Source organism: Rousettus aegyptiacus, unplaced genomic scaffold (genome assembly GCF_014176215.1).
Source record: "Rousettus aegyptiacus isolate mRouAeg1 unplaced genomic scaffold, mRouAeg1.p scaffold_m13_p_14, whole genome shotgun sequence".
NCBI classification, from domain to species: Eukaryota; Metazoa; Chordata; class Mammalia; order Chiroptera; family Pteropodidae; genus Rousettus; species Rousettus aegyptiacus.
This window is the reverse complement of record NW_023416289.1, coordinates 31,511,045-31,534,933: the sequence shown is the minus strand read 5'-3', so window position 1 is coordinate 31,534,933 and position 23,889 is coordinate 31,511,045. Positions and strand designations below refer to the sequence as shown.

Sequence of the window (23,889 nt, the reverse complement as noted above, 5' to 3'; positions counted from 1 at the left end):
AAACCACCCAATGTAATGGCTCAAAACAACCATTTATACAGCTCAGCCTTTTGGGGGCCAACTCAGCTGGTCTCTGCCGGACTCATTCATGGGACTACGGTCAGCCTCTCGGCCAGCTTCACTTGTGTGTCTGCTGGGTTGCAGGCTGTCGAAGAGGCCTCTTATACTCTGCCAGGCTAGCTAGATCATCTTTACATGGGCAGGGCTCCCAAGAGTGGCCGGAGGGTCAGCCCCAGGGGGTGAACACCTTCCAGGGCCTCTGCTTTTGCTAATGTCCCATTATCCAAAGTCAGTCAGGTGCCCCACCCCCACCCCCCGCCCCCATTCAAGGGATGGTGAAATAGACTCCACTTCCAAATGGGAGGGGCTGCAGAGTCACAAAGCAAGAACATGGAAACAGCAAGAAGGAGAATTTGAGGCCAATTGTGCATTCTGTTATATGTTCCTAACCCCTCTCACAAGCCTCCTTGCAGACCCTCATCCTTATATGCAAATTCATATCTATAAGCAGAGTCCTGTGGGCTGAAGCCCAAGGCTGGGCCAGAGGCCCTGAGGGCCGCCAGGAAGCCCCTCTCCGCCGCAGCCGTCCCTGTTCACTTTTTAGCAGCTCTTCATTTGGCCTGGACTGCCAGCTCACGTGCAGAGGGAGCCCAGGGCTGGCTAGAGGTGGTCGGGCAGCCCCCGGCCACACCAGTCCTCTCAGAAAGAGTGAGCACTGATCACTTTGGGCTGGGTTTTGTGTCAGAGTTTGTTTTGTCAGTGGGCAGGACTGACAGTGACCTCACAGGACATCTCTCTTACATCCATACCTTGGGGATAAGGGTCCCGGTCCTTTCCTGCTGCCCTACCTCTCATATAACCACCAAAGTAAGGATGATGGCCGTTTTGAGCTGGGGGCTGTGTTAAGTGACCCCATCGAATTGCTTCAACACAGTTCGTAGGCAATTTCATCAAAGGCTGAAAGCATCCTCCTTACAACGCCACCCCGACGCGATCCCATGAGAGGAGCGGTTGTGAATGCCAGCAGCGGCATCAGAGACGCTCGGTAATTTGGAGCTGAGGAAGAGCCCACCCCCCTGAGGAGATTGCTTTCTAGGACGTGAGCCACCAAATCCCCCTGCCCTGGGCCTTTGCACTCACGCTTTTGAAATTAGGAATTTCATTTTTTTTTTTTCAAGATCTTGAAATGTGATCATAAAGTTACACCAATGAGTAGCTCTGCACAACGTGGGGAATGTGATAAATGTGAGAGCAATAAAAGGTGGGGCGACCAGCTGCTCTGTACTGATTCGACTGCGACTCATAAGAAATAAAAGTAATTATCACCTGCCCAACCTGGACAGCCCACTCCGCGCGCGTGGAAGAAAACCATTTCAGAACTTTATTTCCTATACTGAATGTCGATAATTGGATGTATTTATAAGTCTCTCTGGAAGAAAACAGCTTGTGATTTCAAGACGAGAAAGCAGTCTTCCAAACAGTGAAAAACAATATATTCTCCGTTTTCACACACACACAAAAGAGCTTGTTTCCGTTGATGTTTTTAAGGTGCTGTTGGAATGATTTGCCTTTCTGAAGCCACCATTCCATTTCTCATCTTGAATTGCCTCGTAGACCCTGGCAAAGCACTCAGCAGGGACCACTTCATCTGAGGCGGTGACTGGGCTTCCTAGGGAGGGCCCCTCAGATGCCGCCCGCCTCTCTCCTGCAGGAAGATGGAGACCCAGGCTGACTGGGTAGGAGTTTGATGTGATGTGGGGCTGCTCTAGGGGGCTGACTGATGGATAGTGGTGACAGCCGTGGAGCGGTCCTGGAGGAAGGAGCAGGACATGCTGGCATTAGGACTAGTAGAGCTATGGTTACCGCTATTGACACTGCAAAGGCTGAAGGACGGGATCTGCCAGAGCTGTGATGGTGAGGCAGCCTCCAGGGGACGTCTTTTCCATAACGCCCCTTCCTTTCCCACTTGGGAAGAGATCGAGCTGGAATATGCCATCCCTGCCCCCATCTCACACTCCATATTCACACTCCTATATCTTTCTGTTCAGTCTGTTTGGTGCTGGTTTTCTGAGCCCAGTCACAAAAACCCAAATGATACCCGCTGTGAGGTTTCACCACCTGAGGCTGGGGCCCCCACACGGTTGGTGCAGTCTCTTGCTCATTCTTCCCAGATCAGTAACCCTTCTGAGCTCCCATCAAAGACATAGGCCCAGATCCCACTGCTTTCCTGCTCAGATTCCCTCAGCAACTGCCCACTCATCACGGGAGGAAATAGCAGCATGGCCCCCTGCTCTCAGCTCTCCCAGATGGGGGCTCCTAGGGGACAACACCAAGGGCTCCTTTTCCTCTTCTGCCCCCAGATCTCCAGGACGGGGTCTGAGCTCTGACCCCTCATAGCATGGCCAGTCACAGAGTGCCTCCAGGGGCAGAGCCAGCATCCAGGCAATCTCCAGTGTGGTCCCAGAGAGCCTTCCAGCAGACCAGTATCCATGGTGTGGAGTGGAAAATGGATGGGGACCATGTCATGGTTCTTCCAGGGACACCCCTGCAAAGCCCCAAGGGTGGTTCATGAGTCAGAGTCTGGCTGGTTGCCACCTCTGGGCCTGCCATCTCCAGACAGCCAGCTGTCAGCAGTATCCAGGGAGCCTGAAAGAGCATGTGGCTAGATTGAGGGGGGTGGGCAGAGCAGAGAGACCTGGCAGGACACAGTGCCACAGGGACAGAGCGAACCATGGGAGGCCTTCTGGGGACCAAGTTTCTACTAGGTCTCTGGCTGGGACAGGGTACTCCTGGAGAGTTATGATGCTCTGGCTGTTGGGTCAGCCACTTGTAGGTCACTAGAGGGGACACTGTTTCAGCCAAGGGCCTGTAACCTCGGAGGTGTTGCTGCATGAGGCCTGAGTGTGCTGCCTGGCACTCTTTTTTGCTGATTTACACACTCCTGCTCCAACTCTCTCAAATCAATCTTTCTCCAATTGCCTTCTGGCTCCCAGCAGTGTCTAGGGTCTGCCCCGCCTGAGTAACTATGTAATCTTCTCCCATTCCCAGGACCACTTCTCCTGGAAACCCTGACAGAGCCTCTGATGGGGAGGGGTGAGGGGTCGGGGCAGCCCTTTGCACTAGGCCCATGTAACGCTGGCAGAACAGGCTCATGGTCCAGACAGGCCTGGGTGGGCAGGAGTCATGGGCAGGGCTTCCTAATTACTGATCACAAGTAAGGGCTGGTAGGTGCCCTCCCCCTAGTAGTTTGTGGATGTTTACAATAATTATTTTTCATATTAAACACTTAGAGCTGCCAGCTAGCTTAATTTTGACATAATTTATGTTGAAAGAAATGATGGAGGGGCTGCAATCAGCTGGAGGCAGGTTTTTCTTTCATAAAGGAGATTGAAAAGAATGTTCTGCTCATTCTTGGTTATTTTTTTAAAATGTCCCTAATTAGGGAATTGAGTCTCTTTAGCTGAAGTTAGAGCAAATGCTTAATGAGGGGCTCAAATTTTGGGGGACCCAGGGCAAGTTGTGGGGCATTGGGCCTTTCGCCTTCGCTCTCCTCCATGGATACTGGCAAGAGGGCTAATAGACCCTCTCTGTGGTCCTGCCTGGAGGACAGAGACCACTGAAAGTTACTATGTGTAGTGGGAAGGGGGAGGAAGGATGGGGATCCCTTCTTCCCCTCTTCCATCACCTCTCCTTGATCTTATCTGGGTCTATCTGATGTGCCACCTTCCTCCTCACAGCTTTGGCTTCTTTAGCTGTGTCATGAACTAAAGGTGCCTGGATGTTTGCTCAGGAAACCCTGCAGCAGCCCCCTGAGGTGGGTGCCATTGGCTCCCACTTGGCAGATGAGGAAACCAGGGCTGGTGCTGGGATTTGAAGTGGCCATGCTATGCCACTCACCCTGCTTATGGCCTGGCTCGATTCCTTCCACTATTCAAAGGGACTGTTCTCTTCCCAGCTTTGTGGGGACAAACAGCAGCTGCTTCTTCACCTCATAGCCCTTGGTGTCCAACCCCAGCCCCCCAGCACAGCCATGGTGACGAAGAAACAACAGGCACCCCAAGCCTGAGTCCTTTAACCAGAAGCTACTTTCAGTTATGAGAAAGCTGGGGGGCAGGATCAGGAGCCCCCAAGGGCATGTGCTGGGACTTACCTCCTGTCCACACACATCTGTGTACCCTCCTGTGGCTCAGGATGCCAAGGGTACCTCCCTGCCCAGCCCTGGGCCCCTTTCTTTCACAGAGCCAGTGTGGGTCACTACTCAGGGGTGTGACTGACCACATAAGCTCCTGTGTGTGAGCAGGCTATTACCAACTTCTCTGGATCTCAGTAAAATGGCATTTAGGACAGAGCCTACCTCACAGGGCTGTTGTGAGGATTCAATGAGCTAACATTTGCAGAGGATTGGGGCACAGTAAGTGCTCTGTACCTGTTGGCGGTTGTTGTTAGTATTACTATTATTCTAAGGCATCTGCAGCCCAGGTTGCTTTCCTGGAACGTCTGCTCCTCTCTCTGGTGCCCCGCCCCCAAACTCTCTAGAAGACCCTGCACCCAATACCAGTGCCCAGCAGAGCAAAGGAAGATGCCCTCTGGTAGACTCCCTCCTGAACTGTGTCCTCCACCTGCCACTTCTCCCCAGAGATCTTCACTGGCCTTCTTGCCTACAGGTCCTTCTCCATCCTGCAGTTGAGGGAGCTTGGAAAGCTCCTACCAGACCTAACTTCCCAGTCCCACATTCAAGGCCCTGCAGCATATGAGCCTTGCTTACCTCTAAGGCCATATCTCTCACTCCCACACCCTCCCTTCTGGACACTCAACTTTGCTGTTACTCCAATTGCCCTGGCCTTTGGTCAAGCCATTTCCCTTCTTACGCAATAGCTGTCACCTCTGCCCCACCCTTAGACTGGGTTAGAAGCTCCCTCTTTTATGGTGACCTTCGCGGGACAGCATAGGACGCCAGGTAGGAGCTGAAACAAGGTAGCCACGGCTTAGGGACACGCCTTCCTGTTCTGGAAAGGCCTCTGCCCTCCCACCCGGGCTCCGCCCCTCGCCTGCAGCCAGAAGCCAGCACGTGGATAGACCCCTCTGCCACTCTAGGGCTCCGCCCCTCCGGCTCCTGCGGGGCCTGGTATTGGAGGGGAGGGGGCGGGACGGGGCGGGGTGGGGCAGGGACTTTCGACCCCGTCCAGGCTCCGCCCCCCACGGCAGAACCCAGCCAGGCTCAGCTGACGCGGTACTTCACGTGACGGTGGATCCTGGTGAACATGGCGGCGTCCACCGGGTGAGTGCTGCTCCAGTCCGTGGCTCTTGTCTGGCGGTGCGGCGGGGGAACCTGGGCGTCCCGGCTGGACAGTGGCTGACAACCCCCGTCAGGAGCGCTGAGTGGCCGTGGGAAGCGTGCTTCTTCGCTTGGGCGGCCACCTGCGCACCCCGAATCGGGGCCCGCGCTGTACCCGCAGCTCACCTCCCCGCTGCCCATTGGTTCTCGGGGTCCGCTTGGAGCGGCGTGTGTACTGTGTGGCCGAGGTGGCGGCTCAGCTCCACACGTGTGTTCACGGCCACGACCCTTAGGTGGGAAGGCGGCGCCGCCAGCTTCAGGGAGGAGGCAGTGTTTGAGATGGGCTTGGTATCCCCTTCCCAGCAGGGCATTTCTCCACTTCTTCAGGTTCCAAATGTCACCTCTTCAGAGAAGCCTTCTTTAAGTACCTATCCTACTTTTGTAGCCCTTCTCACCACCTGATAAACTGCACAGTACATTCATTTCTACTTATTTCTTGTCTTTGCATTTAGAATGTAAGGTAGGGCCTTTCTCTGGTTCATGCTTGGATGTCACTAGTACAGTGCCTTGCACACAGTAGGTGCACCATAATTTTGCTGCGTGAAAGAGTGAGTGAGTGGATCTAATGGGAGAAAGTATGGACAGATGAGCTCACTGAAGCTTTGGAGATAGTGTCCCAGATAAAGGAACATTTGAGCAAAGATTGAAAGATTAGGGTTGAGAGTTCAGAGTGTTCTGGGGACAAGGAAGAGGGATGTACTGGAGGGCATAGTGCTCCAGATGGCTTCTCTACATTTTGTCTTGAGGGGCTGGAACCCTCCCAAGATTTTAATCTGCTCCGATATGCCTTTTAGCTGATTGCGCCCTTGGTCTGTGTGAGTTCAAGGGGAGGTCCAGTTCTGGAAACAGCACGTGGGCCTGGTGGTGCTGGGGCTAGGCAGGGTAGTAGTAGTAGAGAGGGAGCACTGCCCCAGATGCAAGGCTGGGAACTGAGGTCAGAATGGGGGACCTGGTGGACTGAATGCATTTTTCTTTTGGGGAGGTAGGGAAAATGGCAACAGAAAGTGGCCCCCTCCATTTGCCTCCAAGGTTGGAAGAGTTTAGGATGTGCAAGTCAACCATTTAGTGGGTACCTGCCGCATTCCAAGAACAGTACTGTGCCTGCCTTTACGTGTCCATAGGACACCAGGGCAGATGGACACATGGGACTCTGTCATCCATCTGCCTGCCTCTGGTCTTGATGTGTGCCATGGAGGAGTATGGGTTCTGAGCTCAGGGTAGAGTGTGGATAGGCTTCACTCTCAGGATGACTTTTGTACTAGTCATTGAGCACCCCTCAGGAAGAGAATTGTGAATACCAAAGTCCAAGATGAGTGTCAAGAAACCCAGATTCAGAATCTTGAACCCAGCCTGTGACCCTATCTTAAAGAACAGAGTCTTAGTGAGCAGTAGAGGTAGGACAGTGCGTGGGTGTGGATCTATTACCTCTAATCTGGGCTGGCCACCTGGTCACAGGGAGTCCCAGAGGCTACATTTGGGTTCAGGGGTCCATGCTGGTCTGAGGCTTGATGTTCTCCTGAAGGTACAAAGGAGCCAGGCTGGTGACTGGTTGGGGTTGAGCCTGGAACTGGCTGCATCCTGGAAGGAGGGCTCTTAACAGCAAAGCCGGTTCTCTGGGCTGTGGGTTAGTGGAGGTGGGTGGGTGGGGGGGGTAAGACAGTGACAGGTCTTTGAGAGATGTGTTTTTGGAAGGAAGACCTGATGGGTGCAGGGAGTTTCCAAAGCTTGATGGCCTCCTTGGTGAGAGCCATCTCAGGCTAATATCGGGCTGCCCTGCTGGACACTTTGAACCTGAGGTTGAGTCTCAGCATCTTCCTTAAGGAGAGGAAGTTCTGAGTGTGTTTACTGCAAAGCTTGGTGCTCAGCTGCACACACAAATCAGAGTGTCGGCATAATGGGGCACTGTGCTATAGTCATGGCCGTGGGTTGGATTTGGTTGCCTCTAGAGTCCTACCAGAGCTTGGGTCAGGGGAGGCTATGAGAGTCTCCGGTGACAGGGTTGTGCCCCATGTGATTTGGGGAGCAGTACAAGCCCTAAGCTAGCATTTCACATTCAACTAGACGCTCAAAATGTGTCAGTATTGATCCTGCTCTGTCCTGCCAGCCTGGGCAGAGCCTTCAAATTGAGACAGAGGGTCTAACAGCTCCCAGAGGGTCTGCTCTGAGGTCACCACCTGCCCCCATCCCATGGCACTTGGTGGGAGGGAGCCTTGCCTTCTCCTTGAGCCATGCCTTTGACTTTTCCATGGACAGAGCTGAGCCTTTTTTGCTGAGGCCAGACCTGCCTGCATCTGCACCCCCACATGACTTTTTCCTTTTTCCCCTTCCCTTTACCCACTCGCCTGCTGACCTTGGAGTGCCCTCGTCCTCTGACATGATTGTTCACATACCTGCAGGCCCAGCTCAGATGGTTCCTGTCCTAGAAGCCTTTCTTGAACTCCCTCCCTCCTGACTTCAAGTAAAGACTTCCTGGTCAGAATTCCAGAGAGTTCCAGTTTTTCCGCTAGCAAGACAGTTTCCCACCTCTACAGACCTGCCCGTTGTGGTTGAGTGAGGGCTTGCTGCCCTTCATGCCTCTGCTTGCATTCTCGGAGCCCAGGGACCAGTTTAATTTGTATTTCCAGAGCCATGTAGCCGCCTTGTAATTTGGTACTGGGTGACATGGTGCCAAATGAAGAAGAGGATTTACTTTACATTATACCTTCTTGCTTTCCAGGAGGGTCTCAGTGATTGAGGAAAGGAGTCGTGGGTGGGAGGGGGGCAGAATTCTGAGTAGGATGAACAACTATCTTTAATTCATTAACCGAGTGGCTCCCAGGGAGCTATGGTCCAGAGAGCCCCTGCCCACAGAGAAGCAGCAGGTGAGCTTCCCTGGGTGTGTAACTGTTCGGTCATAGGTCACTCTACAGTCAGCATTCTTCTGGAGGAAAAAAATCTGGAGGAATCATATTTTGGATCAAAGCCCGTTCCCACGCTGATATGAACCTCATGCTCCTAGAGAGGAGGCATCAGACTGACCCTTGGGGCAGGGGTAGGGTTTGGTCTGTGTGAGGAAGGCCGGCCACTGAGTGCGCCCTTTGCCCTCCCTGGCCCTTCTCAGGCCTAGTCCTGACTCTACACAGCCCTTTCTTGGTCCCTGTGAGTGCTTAGACCTACCTGACACTCTGGAGAGAGCAAGGCAGGGTGGGAGATGTTGACCCACTGCCAAGAGGCCTCTCTAGCCAGGGTGAAGGGATTCGCCTCATTGACAGCCAGCCAGTGAGTTTGGTACCAGACTTGAACTGGAGGCTAAGGGTGAGGAAGCGGGCTGGTCCTTGGCAGCAGGGACCTCTATCCAGAATGGTGTCACATTCTAATGCCGGACTCTTGACCTCGTCTCTGCCATCGACTGCATTGGCATCACTGCGACCTTTGCACCCTTCTCACATGATATTTTTAAATGCATAAAATAAAATACAGAGAATTACAAGGAAAACCAATTATATTGAAATACAGTTATCAAAATGTTGAAAAATAAATTTGTGATATAGTTATTATGTTTCTTTATCAACACATTAAGTAATAAAAGCAGCAGGTCTAATAATCTTAATTTTGAAGTAGTGAGAGCAAAAGTAATATTTTGAAATATTGAGACATCAGTAATGTGATATGAAAATACCTGTGATTTCTGTTGGTGACAGATTCTCTTGAGATTAGTTGCTTACATTAATAATTGAAGAAAATGGAAATTTGAATGAGAGATTAGAGAAGATAAATAAATAATTTTTACCCAACCAAGTAGATGGAGTCTATGTGTGAATCCCCAGGGGTTCATGGGTCTTGGGCGAGACCCCCACAGGTAACCACTGAGGGCAAAAGAGGGGATGACTCATTACTGATTTGGGGGAAAGAGAACGATTTGAGAGGAGTGGGATGGGTTGCAGGGGCAGCAGGATCACACCTTTCCTGGGGACGGTCCCCCTCCCGGTCACTGGCTGCTTCCTGAGCCCTGGGAGTGGGCAGGGAGTGGGCTGGCCTGTGGGGGCCAAAGCCTAGTCTGTGGGGCGCTCTGATGCCCTGCAGCTGTTGTCTGCTAGCCTCTGCTGTCTTCCCCAGGCATTGCCTGTGCCCTCGGCTCCCTGTAGGAAAACAGGCCTTATTTATGCTGGGACTTGGCAGATGACCTCGCTTTTGCCATTTAAACTCCTGCTGCCAGTTAACAAAGAGCCAGTAGAAGACAACTGGAGATGTTTTGTTAGTGCCGCTTGTGCCGAACTTGCAGGGAGAAGTCACCTGTGTTGGCTCTGGGCCCAACATTCTCTCTGGGGTTGGTTTGTGCCACAAGAAATCAAAGGGCATGTCTTTATAAGCCTTGATTCTGTGGGTGCCCTGCAGTAGCAAATGACCGCAGCACAGCAGCCTACCGGTGGCTCAGGCTGGGCTGCCCTTTTCTGCTTTGACTGAGCCCCGCTGAGGATTAGGCAGAATTGTAGCTCTTGCTCTCAGTAGCAGCAGACACTCAGAGAGTGAGCTTTATTGTTTCTGGTCTTGACCTGGGCTTCTTGGCCCTTGGGCCCAAAGGCCCCAGTCTGAGTGCCCTGAGTGATTTAAGCCTCTCAAAATGTTGTAGACTAGAGGAAGCCCACCCCTTCTGAGAACCTTCCAGGTAGGGGCACGGTGGTGGGCGTGGTGGCAGGCTCAGCGGAGCTGGCACCTGGTATGTTCGAGGAGGGAGGCCAGGGCAGAGGGGCCAGGTGTGGGGGCTGAGGTGGGCAGGCTGGGCTCTGCAGCCTGGGGTCGGGCGTTTTCAGCCCGTTGTGCTGTGGAGGCCTCGCAGATCTGGGCACCTTTTGCCAGGGGCATCTGCAGCAGTGCCTTGGCGTCGTTTCCTCTGTGCCGTTGGGGAGTCTGTAGAGACTGGGTTCTTCCCTGTGCCCACCCCACTCCATGCGCTCTGCTGAGTGGAGGAAGAGTGTGAGGGGCTGTGGGGCACACTGTGCAGGGGTACTAGCGGCAGCACTTTCGGTTCCTGACAGTGTGGCCAGCTGAGATGCAGGCATGTGTATGAACTGTTACCCTGCCCTTTCATCCTTGTGGCTGAGCTTGGCAGGAAAGTGGCCTAACTTAGAGGAAGCCCTGGCCTCTTGCGCCCACTGCCTGGGAGGGTGAGTGAGGCCCCATGCTGGGGAGGGGAGGGGAAGGGAGGGGAGGAGGGGAGGGCAGCTCTAGCCCTGTCAGCATGTATAGGCTGTGCGTGACCCCTCCACCCTTCCTGGCCAGTCAAGGCCTGAGGGTTCTGTTTCCTGCCCCATCAGGGCTGTTATTGACAGCCATATGTGTGGTCCTACATTGTGACAGTTGCTCACTCAGTGAATATTTATTGAGCGCTTGCTGTGTGCTTAAGCAGGGTGCCAGGCATTGGACACAGCAGTGAGCAGAGCAAACCCAGACCTCTGTCTTCTCAGGGTTTACACTCTAGTGGGCAGAGGTGGACCTTACCATGAGCCCCAGTAAACACAGGCTACACTTGTGTTAGCAGGAATGTGTCCTTGCAGCCAGGGACCTGGCCGAGCCTCACTTAGAGGGGTGACGGAAGATGTCCTCCCCACCTCCTCCAGTCTGCCCGCTCCCATCCCCTGTGGTGCCTTCCCCTGGCTAAACCCACCAGGATGCCAGAGGCAGGGAGCATGCTAGTGAAGTCCGCAGGCTGGCTCTGGGCACAGAGCAAGGGAGAGTAGAGGAAACTCAGCCCAGTGCTAAGTGGCAGGATGGGCAGGGGAGAGAGCTGCAAGTTTAAAGAGGAAGGCCTGGGAAGACCATCCTGAGAAGGTAGTGTTGGAGTCAGGATATACAGGAGTGTCCCTATCTCTGAGGATCCCATGGCCAGGTCAGTGCAGGAGGTGCCCCAGGCCTCTTTGAGGCCACAGTGCTGTGAGGGAAGGTTCCATCTGCCTGGCTTGGCTCTCACCGCAGCCCCAGGAAGAGCCCTCTCTCTCACATCAGCTCTGGGCTGCCCCTGTCTTCCTTAACCTCCATGCCCACCCTCCTCCTGCCTAACTCCACTCCCCCTCCCCTGGCCTGCTCTACCTGCTGGGGCTGCCCTTCCTTCCTACACTTCGTCACTCAGGTGCTGGAAGGAGGCAACATCCCTACTCCACTGGAGCTTACATTTTACCTGGGGGGACAGTGATCAAGTAAACATGTGATGTTATGCAGCAATGTGTGTTCTAGAGAGGAATGAGGAAAATAGGGTGTGGATGGGCCATTGGAAAGGCTTCTGGGAAGAGGGGCATCTCTGCAGAGGCTTGAGAAAACCCAGACGGCACTGGGGGAAGAGCATTCCTCACGGGGAACAGTGAGGGCCCTGGGGTGGTGGGGAGGTGTCTAGGGAAGAGTGAGATGCCTGTGGGTGTGGGGGATGAGATGGCACGGTCCGGGTTTGGGGGAGTGTCTCTCACTTCCCCATAGCTGGGGAGAAAGCCTGCACTGTGATCTGGGTACACAGCTCGCCCTCCGTGCCGGAGTCCTGCGGCTGTGGCTCATCCCATCTCCTACCTAGACAACTACAAGGAACTCTCATTGCTTTCTCAGTCCCAGCATCCCCCACAGCCTGGTCTGCACCCACCCATTTTTGAAGGGCCCCTCTGGTGGGTGCAGACCAGACTGTGGGGGAAGCTGGAGGCTGAGGAGGGAGGGAGCCTGGAGGGCAGGTGCTGGGCAGGGTTTTAGTGGAGACCCACCTACTCTGCCAGGCCTGGCTCTGTCCGGCCTACCGTGAGGTCTCAGCAGCTCATCCCCTGCTGGCTGCTCTCCTCAAGGGCTGCCAGTCCCAGTCTCCATCTCGTCATGGTTCCCCTAAGTCACTCAGCACATACAGGGCTGGGTGTGTAGGTGCATGTGTTAGGGACAGGTGGGTGTCCCACCCAGGGGAGAAACAGCCAGGCCCGGCTGCTGGGTCTGTGACTTGCAGAGGAGACGGCAGCATGCAGGCATCTGGGCAGGGACCCAGGTCGTGTGTTTCTCATGTGCCTAGTAAGCTCCTTGAGGGCAGAAATCGAGTAGGTACGTCTCCAGACCATCGTAGACTTTCCTCGCGTGGGCCTCAACTGCCCACTGGTAAAACAGACCCAAACCGTTACTCGTCCCTGCTTGTGGTCCTGTGCTCAGGGACAGCTGGGCAGGCTGTGATTGACAAGCCCCCGTGGTCCTTGGGCGGCCTGCTGAGGGGCTATTTCACAAGCAGGTCAAGCTTGGACCAGTTTGCCACATGCTAATGGGGTTCCCATGACAGGTTCAGCTCTTTGGTCATCTCAGGCCATGGGTGGCAGATGTACTTGGCAGTGCTAACAGAGGCCCGCGTGGTGGTGTGTGTTCGTGTCTTTGCAGACCTTCGTTCTGGCTGGGGAACAAAACCCTGAAGGTGCCACTGGCGCTCTTTGCCCTGAACAGGCAGCGCCTGTGTGAGCGTCTGCGCAGGAACCAGGCCGTGCAGGCGGGCGCGCTCGTGCTGCTGCAGGGCGGGGAGGACACACAGCGCTACTGCACTGACACAGGGGTCATCTTCCGCCAGGTGAGCCCACCGCAGCAGCTTCCCACACCTCCAAGCTTGCACCGGGCCTCCTGCGGGCTGACTGCCCTCCTCCAGCATCTGGCCTGGTGGGCCTTGGGCAGCTTCGCTCTCTGGGGGACCCTAAAGAGGCTCTTTGAAGGCAGGCTGCACCCGGTGCCCATGGAGCCCACACTCACTAGGGGCAGAGCTGTCACCAGCCAGTCTCAGCTCTCTTGGTCAGAGTATAGAAGGATGATATTCCCAGGGGAGCAAGCAGCAAAGCTTCATGGAGGAGGCAGTATTTGGTGTGGTCTCTGAAGGCCTTAGTGGATTATGACCAGTGGAGCTGGGGGCGGGTGTTCCGTGTGGGAGGGTGGTATCCACAGGAGTGGGAGGTAGAGGATGGGCTAGGCAGCCTCCCATGGCCAGAGAAAGGTGCAGATGGTAGGGTTCAGTTCCTTCTGCCTGCAGCCACCAGGATAGGGACTGCGGGGTCCAGGAGGAGGCGTGTGAGCTGGGTGCTGAGCAGAAGTCAGAGGCCCGGACATTCATCCTCGCTTGGCCAGTGCTGACCCTGTAAGCATCACTGGGTTTTGGTTTCCTCACCTGGGAAGTGGTCCAGCGGCTCCTTGAGGTTCTGGAATCCTGTGGGGCAGCAAGTGGCCCAGCTGTCGGAAACTAGCCTGGATGTGGTAGCCTAGGTTGTGAATCCCTGGCATCACTCAGTTCCCAGGAACAGGAGCAAGGATACTCAACAGAGTGGCTCACTGAGAAACCAGGGAAGCCCTGAGCCCGCCCCACTCTCGTTGATCCTTTGCACCCACTTTACAGATGAGAAAACCAAGGCTCTCAGGCTGGAGCTCAGATTAATTTGAACCCTGTCTCCATGTCTAGTACTTTTTTCTCCCTGCCATCCCCAGAGCTGGGGCCTGACACATGGGGACTCCAGAACCTTCCTGGGGACAGGCAGAGCCCAGGGGCCATGACCATCCAGCTCCAGATCAGGAAGGAGGCAGGAACATGAATGGGAGCTGAGTATGGAGGGGAAGTGGCAAGGCGTGGCCTCCCCAGCTGGGCTGTCCACCCGCAGCGCACAGATCTTCTGCCGAGAGTGATTGCACAGTGTTTTTTACCGAAAATACCTCCTGCTGGAAATCCCCCCTGCCTCACTGCCCCTGCAGCCTCAGTCCTGCAATCCTTTGCTTGCTAGAGACATGGAGATCTAAATAAGTTTTTTCTGACGAATCTCGATGCTTCTTGCGGTTTACATGTTCTGTGGTTTAAAAACTGATATCCTAAATTCAACCGTTGGCTCCCATACTGCTGTTCTGCAAGGTTAATTTTAGACGGGATCCTCCTCCACTTGATACCTTTATAACAACAGTATTTTAGCTCAGTGTTTATTGCTAAACACGGAAGTCATCAGCTGCCCCGGGGGTGGGAGGAGGAAGTAAGAAGTCTCAAATGGAGGAATCCATTTCCATGCAGATGGCCGGCTTGGGTGACTAAGTCAAGGTGGCGTCCTGCCTGCCCGCAGATAGTGGGGCTGCAGAGAGGTGCAGGTGGCAGAGAGGCATGGGTGGGCCTGAGACGGACCTGTGGTGCTGGTGGACACCCGTGTCCTGTCAAGGGCCTAAGGGGTGTGGTTGGTGAGGTGGGGGTGCAGGTGTGGCTGGGACACATGCATGAAACCCATATCGTCAGAGAAGTCTCAAAGTGGCGTCAGTGGAGCCAGCCAGGCTGCCCACTGCCAACACCTGGAAGGAGGAGACTGGCAGCCTGCAGCTGGAACGGGGCAGGAGGCTTGTAGGGGAGCAGAGGCTGGGGCAGAGGGCCGCGCGAGGCTGGGGGTCGGTCTCTGAGGACAGTGGGCCTAAATTGACTGTGGGGTGCAGGAAGGCAGGTGTTCCGTTGACTGTCCTCCCTCCTGTGCTTTATGTTTCTGTCCTGCTGACTAGGTAACCATGGTCCTTGTTCTCACCATAGGAGTCCTTCTTTCACTGGGCATTCGGTGTCACCGAGCCGGGCTGCTACGGCGTGATCGACATCGCCACTGGGAAGTCAACCCTGTTTGTGCCCAGGCTTCCTGCCAGCTATGCCACCTGGATGGGAAGGTAAGGAGCAGTCCCAGTGATGTGACTGTGCGTCCTGACCACTGGCTGGCCAGCGGTGGGGTAGGGTGGGGGCGAGGGCAGGGATGCTGGGCTTAATTAGCCTTTGGGTGGCAAGGAGGGAAGGAGTAGCAAGCGGGGAGGGTTAGTGGTCAGGTGCATCGATGGCCCACCCTGGGCCGGAGCCCTTGGTCAGGAAGGGGAGTCAGAGCTGGATCCACACACTGTGGTCGTGGTCGTTTGGAGGCACTATATTAATATTGAAATTCTGGCTTCTCAGCTTTGTTAAAATGCCCGAGGCTTTGGCCTCAGTGGACCATTCTGCATGGCATCCATGGGAGGTGGCCTCACCTTGGGAGTGGTGGGAGTTGACTTAGGTCAGGGAGGGCAACCTGAGGCCCTTCTCCGAATCCCATCACTAATAGCAGGGCGTCACTGGATGTCTGCTGTGTGTCTGCCTCTGGGCTAAGCTCCACAGGGCCACAGATGTATGCCCTGCCACAGCCGGCCCGCCTGTGAGATGGGGTAGTGCTGTGAGAAGTGTAGGACCAGAAGAGGACTGGGCCTTGCTGAGACAGCCCTCCTCCATTATCCAAGGCACCTGTGAGCTCCAGGGCCCTTGGCCTTGTCCACTTGTCCCAATAGCTGTTCCTGCCTGCTCAGAGGCACTGAGGCAGAAACTGTGCTTAACTGGGGCCACTTGAGGTGATCAGAGGATCCTGCTAAAGGCTTATCATCTTCCAGCATGCCATTTCTTCCTGGAGAGTGATTATTCTGGGCTAATATATAAATTACAGCCTTCGTTATCCAGTGTCTCCAACTGCTCATTCCCAGGTGGGCTGGCAGGTCCGTGGGGACTTGCTCTGTGCAGAGGGCCAGGGCAGGCCCCCTGCACTTCCTCTGCTTCACATGCTGCCCTCCCCCTCAGCCCTGCAGTGCCAACCCCATAACCTCCTTTGTTGGCCTGGCATGTACCTCTTCTGTGTCTTAGGGTGAGGGGTTTGACCTTACAAGTGGTGACAGCTGTGCTCTGAGCCGGCTTGGTAGGGTCCCTGGACCTGGGCCTCTGGCTTTGCTGTGAAGACTCAGCTCTGAGCAGAATTGGTGGCACAAGAGGAGCAGACGGCCTTTTCTTGGCAGCGTGTTTACTGGGCTTGGCCCTGGGGAGGGAGGGTGGGGGTGGACATGCACGATCTGGCTGGCCTTCGGGGTGGATAGCTGGGCAGCCACTTAGGTTTTGGCCTCTCAGAGGCCTCTGGGGCAGATGGCATAAGTGCTTCCCTGCTGTGCAATGAGCAGATTCCCGCTGGCTTGCATGCAGTGTCAGGGTGGGTACTGGATGGCCTGCTGCCTTCTTCCCAGAGGGAGGGGCGAAGCATGAGGCATGGCTGAGTTGGGGGGGCGGGGAGCGGGGGAGGCAGTTAGGCCCCCTTAGAAGCCCCATAGTACCCCACGCCTGGGTGGGATGTGGAGCGGGGCTTGGAGGAGGCCTCTGTGGTAGACTGCCCACTTTGCCAGAGTGCTGCTTGTGCCTGTAGAGAAATCGTCTCAGGTTTGCCCTGGGGCAGGCCCTCCTCCCTCCATTCATGGGGGCCCCTCCTTCTGCTAGATCAGCAGATCCAGACCAGGGTGCCCCTGGGAAGGGGGCTCCTGCCTCACCCGGCTCTTGGCTCCCCATCTTGTTGTGACCGTTACCATCAACCTTTATTTTGTTCCCGGTTGAATCCTGACTACTGCCCTGTTTTAAAGAGGAAGCAGGTTCAGCCTGGTGGCGTGGCCTGTGGAGGTCCCATGGCCTGGTCTTGCTGGAAGCTTGCCTGACAGCTCAGTGTGGCCTCTCCACAGAGTGGGTCTGGCTGCTGTTGGGGCCTCCAATTCCTTATCTGTGGAACAGCGACAGTGCCACTTCTGAGGCACTGCCAGGGCTGTAGTCACAGTGATGGTCACTGTGGGGACAATTACATTTGTGACGCTGAAATGAGGTGGTGACGATGCCAGGGACAAGTAGCTTGTAATGTCCAGAAATGGCCACAACAGTATTTATGGCCATTCTGTATGGTGAGGTAGAATCTTTTCCCTGATGACTGTCTTGATGTGTGAACGTGGCACAGTCACTGTGTGACTTTTGAAGCTGGACTGTAAAGTGCACTGTGGCCTCCTCCTGGTTCTCGCTTGTGGGACACTTGCTCTCAAACCCAGCTGCCATGATGAGACGAAGCCCAGACTTGCCCATGTGCAGAGACCACGTGGAAGGGAGCAGAGGCCCAGCTGACAGCCAGCACTACCCCCCGGAACGGTGACTCCAGGCCCCAGCCCTCGAGTCTTCCTGCTGAGGTCCCAGACCTTGTAGAGCAGAGATAAGCCTTTGGCCTCTCTGGGCTCTGTCCAAAGCCCTGACCTTCAGAGTCTGTGAACGTGATAAATGTTCTTTTACTCCCACATATTGGGGTGGTTTGTGATAAATCCTCATAATTGGGACAGCCGTGTAAGGGGTTGTTTGGTGATAGCTTATGTCTGGTCTTGGTAAAAGGAGTCTCCCAGAACCCTTCCTGCACTCCGAAGTGATCATAGAGCTGTAGCCTCAGCCCCTCTTGCCAGTTGCATGTCTGGGGGTAGCCAGGGCTGCTGTACCTAGGTGGTACCTGCATTTTTGACCTGGTTGTCCTCTTAGCCTGTCTGTGGCCCTGCCACCTGTCTCCAGATGTACTGAGATGTCCAGTGTGAGATGCAGGTGAGGATGGTGGTGGAGGGAGGGCCCGAGCAGGGCCTTGCCCCAGGGATTCGGTTTGGTGATGTGAAAGGGCCCTGAGGGCATGTCCTCGCCCCCCTATGTCTGTCTGCCTACTTCTTTATGCAGAGCTCGCTCTTATGAGAAGTCGGGGAGTGCCTGTCCTGGAGGGTGGGCATCCTCCAGGGCTGTGGAAGGGGAAGCCTGGACCCTGCCTCAAGGACTCCATAGTCCAATGGGAAACCTGAACAAATCCTCACCACAGCCACCATCTGGGGAGTGAAATGGCACTTGACTTGAGGGTTTAAAACCCAGAACCTGATTGGTCAGGGAGCAGCTGTTAGCAGTTGGCTCATCTGGAGGGTAATCTTCAATAATACATTGGGTAATCTTCAATAATATAGGAATAATGTTTTGTGGCCATGGCTTGGTTTCAGAGCCACTGTTAAAAGTTCTCCTTTAGTCTGTCCCTGCTTTGCCAAGCCAGCTGATTGTCTAGTGCGGACATATAGGCTTGGCTGACCTTTGAGGGTACAAATGGGTCTGCAGCGTGGGTCTCCTTGTCAGAAAGCCTCCATGTGCGTACCAGGCAGGCCAGAGCCAGCAGAGTGGTCCTGAGGGCTTTGGGGCTCCACAGCAGAAGGCTCGACCGTTGTCTCTTGCAAGCCTGGCTCCCCACTGTGTCCTTTCCCTTCCTTGGCTCTGGTGTGGCCATTCCCAGTCCTCGTGTCCTGAGCCTTGGGGACAGAGGGCATGACTATAACTGGGCAGTGGCTGAGGGCTTGGTTGTTTGAGGCTGGAGCTGGGGAGTGCCTGACCTGATTGTGTGGCCGTTTCTGGATGCTCTCATAATCAGTAGTGCTAGGGATGAGCGAGGCTGATGGGATTACCTGGCCTTTGCAATCAAAACCCACCAGACGGAACATTTGACCTTCAGTTCCTCAGCTTCCTTTTGAGTCTATCTGATGGCTTTTGAAAATCCATCTGGCAGATAAAGTCTCCCAGGGAAATAATACCTGCATCTGCAGTTCTGCCACTTCCCGCATAAATGGCTTATCCTCTTGTCAGGGTCGCAGACGCCAGAGGGTCTGTGGGTAGCCTGGTGTCCCGTTCCTCACCCCAGGCCTTTTTTGGGACTGAAGTGTAGTGGCTTCAAATTTGTTTTTATCTGGAGTCTTTGCTTACACAAATCTGGTGTCTTTCTTATGTGAGAGTGTTCCCCATCATTTTTTTTTCAGAATCAAGCCTAGGTGATGGCAGCTTTGACTGCTGGGATGTCAGGTTCCCTGGGCAGGCAGGAACAACACCTTCTGCGGCTTCAGTGCCCATAGAGGGCGAGCAACTTTGGGCCAAGTTGCAGGACCCTCCTAGAGCCTTTGCAGCTTGCCTGTGTTCTGCTCCTGCCCCTGGCTGAGAACTTGAGACAGAGCCTGGCCCGGGGTTTGTGAGGAGGAGCTGGCTGCCCCTCTAGGGCACTGCCCAGGAGTGCCGCGAGTGGTGTTCTCCATCCCTGAGGCCTTGAGCGCTTTTCTTTTTGATGTGGGAACTGATGTGCGCACACTTGCATGTGTGTGCGTGTGTGGTGTATGTGCACAGGGGTGGTGCGGGTGGTTTTTCACAGCCACTCTCCCCCCATTGCATGCACACACTCGGGTCACTAGAACCAGGGCTGCCCCTGCCTGTCTGGTGGCCTCTTCCTGGCTCCATCTGTCTTCAGGGAGGGTGTGTGGGGCACCAGTGTGGGGCACAGGTCACCTGAGGAAGGCTGAGGGCATTCCTTTGGCTCCCAGGTAGTTCGTCAGGACCCTGGTCCCAGGCAGCCCAAAACTTGGACAGGCATTTGCCAGGATCCTCAGCTGGGAGCCTCTCGGGGCCCTGCTGAGCACGGACGGCCTCCTTTTGGTCGGCTTCCCATCCGGAGCCACGGGCTCTCCCACTGCCCGACCTCTCTGAGAACCGCTGCTGCGCCGTCTGCTCACGGGAGCTGTCCCCAGGAGCAGGCGCCTGTGTGGCTTTGGAGAGATCTGCATTGCTTTTCTCTGACAAGCTAATAGAATCTTGAAATGGTTGCTGCCTGCCATTCCGGAGCCAGTGCTGGGCGTTGTGCGGTGTGTTGTGCAGTGAACGGAATGAAAGGCAGCAGCCTCGTTTGTAGCTGAAGGCAGGCTCTGGCTGCTGGAAATTGATGGTGACTGCTGTAATTTAGCTGTTACTTATTCATTAACTGCTTGCAGGTGGTCAGCTTAGCTTGGAAATTTCATTTTTCTAGAGGGCTCTCCTTCGCGTCTGCATCATGGGCATTAATGTAATGTCTTCTTCCCGCGGAGGCCTTGCACAGGTGTTGGCACGCGGCGCATCACTCCTGACCCTGAGTTCCTGGAAGGGCCTCCTCTAACTCATGCCTGGCCCAGCTGCTGGTGAAGAAGGCCTGCATGGGCCGGGTCCCTGGACTCCGGCTCCATCCGGGGGATGCGAACCCCTTTGAGTGGGGCACTCCCTCCTCTCTCCTGCCAGCGCTGCCCCTTCCATTTGAAGGGAGAATTTCCAGGGTGGGGGGCTGGCCTTCCTGCTGAGCCACCGTCTCCTGGTCCAGTTGCTTCTGTTTGGATCTCCCATGTGACAGGATCTGGCAAGAGTTGCCCTGCTGGACCTTAAACTCCAGGTGGGGGAGGGCGTGGCCACTTCCAGCCTGACCCTCAGCGGGTATATAGCTGCCCAGTGACCTCTGCAGCCAGCTCTGTAGGGCTCACGTGGATAGGCCATTTCTTCTCCCATCAGCCCTACCAAAGTCATGGCTGCTGAGCCTCTGGTAGTTGGCTTGACATGGTGGCTTGACATACTTATCCCTTAGGGTGACATTAAAATGGTTTTTACTATAATTACCTCTAAAACATAAAAAAATAAGTAGTATTCAAACTTAATTATCTCTGCTTTTTAGAGAAGAATGACATGCAAAGTTCCAGAAAAGATGCTCACAGTTTTTTAGGTTATATTTGTCAAGTGGGTTTTCCTGCTGAGAACCAGGCCTATAAGCTAGTTAGGCAGTTTTGGCCCTTGAGGCCCAGTGTGTATGCTCTGGACTGTGCCATCCAAGTGCGTTCAGGAAGGCAAAGGACATTTAGTGGGGTGGCACCTGCACTCACTTCCTCCTGGACATCAGGGTGGCTGGCTGGCCCTTGGCACTCCTTGGCTCCTGTGGCAAGTGGAATGGCTGTGGCTGTGGCTGAACACATGCTCTAGGGCCACCTGCAGATCACAGCTGCCTTGTGCTCACCTTCCCTTTGCCCCTTCCTCCTCCTACATCCTCTGGTTCCACAATGTTATGACCTTGACCTCAGGCTGAGCACACAGAGGCATTCCCAGGTCTCAAGCCTCCTAGGTCTCTGCTGAGGCCTGACCACCAGCATTCCCGGGTGGGCGAGCAGGAACACATTTCTTGGCAGTGGGACTTGGGTGAGGTGAGAGGGTTAGGATCCCCATTGGGATTGGAGGTGAAAAGATCAGTGCCTAAGCTAATGGCCAAGGCGCTCATCTGTAGGGAGCATCGAGGCTGGCCTTGAAAGCAGGTCCTTGGCATTTCCCAAATCTTTTCAGAGTTTGTGTTTGTTGCCTGTCACAGCTGGAGGTAATTAAGTGACTGGGAACCAGAGGCGGGTTGGGGACTTGCTGAGGACACAGGGCATTTGTCCTAGAGCTAGGCCTGGAGCCAGGGTAGTCAGAGTGGATGTGGTGATGATGCCTCTTGCCCTTCTGGCATGTGCTTTTGTGCATGTCCACAGGGTCAACTCGGTGCTGAGAGTGTCACCGCGTAGTAGCAAAGGGTCAGTAAGCTCCTGGTGCTAAGCCTTGGAGCTGGACCTTCTGTGTCCAGGCGAGGTACTGGTCATCAGTTCTTGTCTGACCTGCTTCACGCAGTGCCGATGGAGGCACCAGGGTTTGGCCATTCAATTTTTGGGTCCTGTCTCAACCATGGAAGCTAATGTGACTGGACTGTACAAATTTAATGAACAGCAGGAGCTTGACACCCATTCCTCACACGAGGGAAGCCAAAAGGGAGATAAAGCAGAGCGTTTGGGGGCCCCGAACAGCCCATTGCAGCGAGACCATCAGCTCCTCGGCCTGGCTTGCTGTGTGTGGTGGCGAGCTCCCAGCTGCTGGTCCCCGAGGCCCACCTGTCGACCCTGGGTCTGTGCTCTGTGCTTCGTGGATACAGTCCAGTCTAGGATGTTTGTTTGGGTGGAGAGGGAAGTAATGCAGGGCTCAGAGAGGGGAGAGGCATTCTGCTTCCTGGGCGCTGATGTCTGAATGTGTCTCAAAGACATTGGTGTCTCAAAAACACATGGAGCTCCCTCTTTGAGGTGGTCATCTTCGAGTCCTGAAGTGTTCTCCTTCCCTTATCCCCTCTGAGCCTCTCCGGCACATTGTCTTTGGCACCCCCAACCCCTGTCATCCACTCACACTCGAGAACCCAGGAAGCACAATCTGAAAACCGTCTGCTCTCTTCCCCCCGAGGCCCCTTTTGGCTCTAACACTTGGTGACTAGAATACGATGCGATCACAGGAAGGGGGTGAATGCCCCCGTGCTGACATGGTGCCCAGGCGTGGGATGGCGAAGGACGTCGTGCGTGTACGTCATTAGACTTGGCTTGCAGCACCCACCCCGCCACGCCATGTGGCTAATACTCCTCCTCAAGTGAGCCTTGTCACCAGCAGTGACACTGACTCATTTCCCGACCAAGAGGCGGGAGGTGGGGGTGGTGCTTGCTGGACCCAGCCAGAACCCTGCCCGGTGCAGCCGTGACCAGGACCCCTTCGTGAGGTGGGCACAGGCTGCCCAACCTCCTCGGCTCTGTGTTTCTGTCTTCTTACCATTTGATTTTTCAGGGCTGATAAATAAGCTTGACTGTTTCTCATCACAGTGAGTAATCCTGATATTGACTTCTTTCAAGTGCTACATTTTTAACTTTCCTTTAAGGCCAGGGAGGCAGCTTATTTCATGCCCCAAAGGGTGAGTGAGGTGTGCTGGCTGGCTGCCTGGTGGGCTCTCACTGACGGTGGAGGGAGGAGGTTTGTCTGCAGCTCCTTGTCCCAGGCAACCAGGGGTCATGGACTCAAAGGAGGGCTGGAGGACAGCTTGGGGAGGTCGTGGGGGCAGATGTGGTTCAGTGGTCACCCTGCGGCAGGCCCGGTGAATCTGTGTTGGGTAGACCTGCATAGTGCCAGGTGTCAGCGGGGCAGGGATGGGCCAGGGGCCGCACGGCTTGGGCCTCGGGTCAGGAAGGCAGCCAAACCCTGACCCTGGCATTCCTGTGCTTCCCTTTGAGGATTCATTCCAAGGAGCACTTCAAGGAGAAGTATGCTGTGGATGACGTCCAGTACACAGACGAGGTCAGTGCTGTCCACCTCTTCCTCTCCACGTGGCTCAGGGCTTCCAGTCCCCATCTGCTTTGGATCCCCTCTCCTCCCACAGCCGCAGCCTGGGCAGATGTCACAGGACGCCACCACCCCACCACCAGCGCCTCAGCAGCGCCCTCGTTAGGAGAGCTGCTAGAAACGCGCCTCAGGTCTCCCTGAGGAGGCCCCTTTTCCGCAAGGGCGGCGCCCCTGATGCAGTGGCCAGAAATTTCCAGTGCCTGGGAGGTGGCCACTGTGCACCAGGGGAGGACATTTCCGGGAAGGTCTGCTCTGAGTGCCCCCCCAGTCTTGGCCGGGGCCTTCATGTGTCAGGAGGCCCTCCCTGCAGTCCCCCTCCAGCTGCACAAGCTGCTGTCAGAAAAGCCCCAGACTCCGAGAGGCCTGTGGGGAGGGGTGGAGTCCACTTCCCAGTGTGGTTGTCCGTAGTGTCATGTGGCCAAGGTAGGTGCATGACTGTCATCCTGGGGCTTTGAATCTCTTCTAAATCCGGGCAGTCAAAAGGGGCCGTCCCTGACTTTCACTGCTGATAGGGCAGGGCTGTGCCAGAGGAAAGAGCATAGCTATGCGCCTTCATTGTCTCCTTGGGGGACCCAGGCCTCCTGACACTGCAGCCACTGCCAGGCACACATGAGACCTCTCCGTTCCATCTCTGGGTGCTGTTGCAACCCCCAGGCTCCATGCAGGTCAGTGCTGGGTAGGACATAAACACTGAGAGGTCAGTGCCTAGTGCCCCAGGCTGGCAGGATCACCTGGATGGGACCCTCCATGCCAC

At 55.2% G+C, this 23,889-nt stretch overlaps 1 protein-coding gene across 1 annotated transcript in view; it reads left to right on the top strand.

Moving 5' to 3' along the window:
- Positions 1-5,149: 5,149 nt before the first annotated feature.
- Positions 5,150-23,889, top strand: part of PEPD (peptidase D) — a 112,231-nt gene continuing 93,491 nt past the window's right edge. Inside the window, exons 1-4 of the mRNA XM_036231574.1 lie at positions 5,150-5,278; positions 12,701-12,884; positions 14,850-14,977; positions 23,027-23,090. Coding sequence (XP_036087467.1) covers positions 5,262-5,278; positions 12,701-12,884; positions 14,850-14,977; positions 23,027-23,090 — 393 coding nt within the window. The 5' untranslated portion in view covers positions 5,150-5,261. The remainder of the gene's footprint in view (positions 5,279-12,700; positions 12,885-14,849; positions 14,978-23,026; positions 23,091-23,889) is intronic.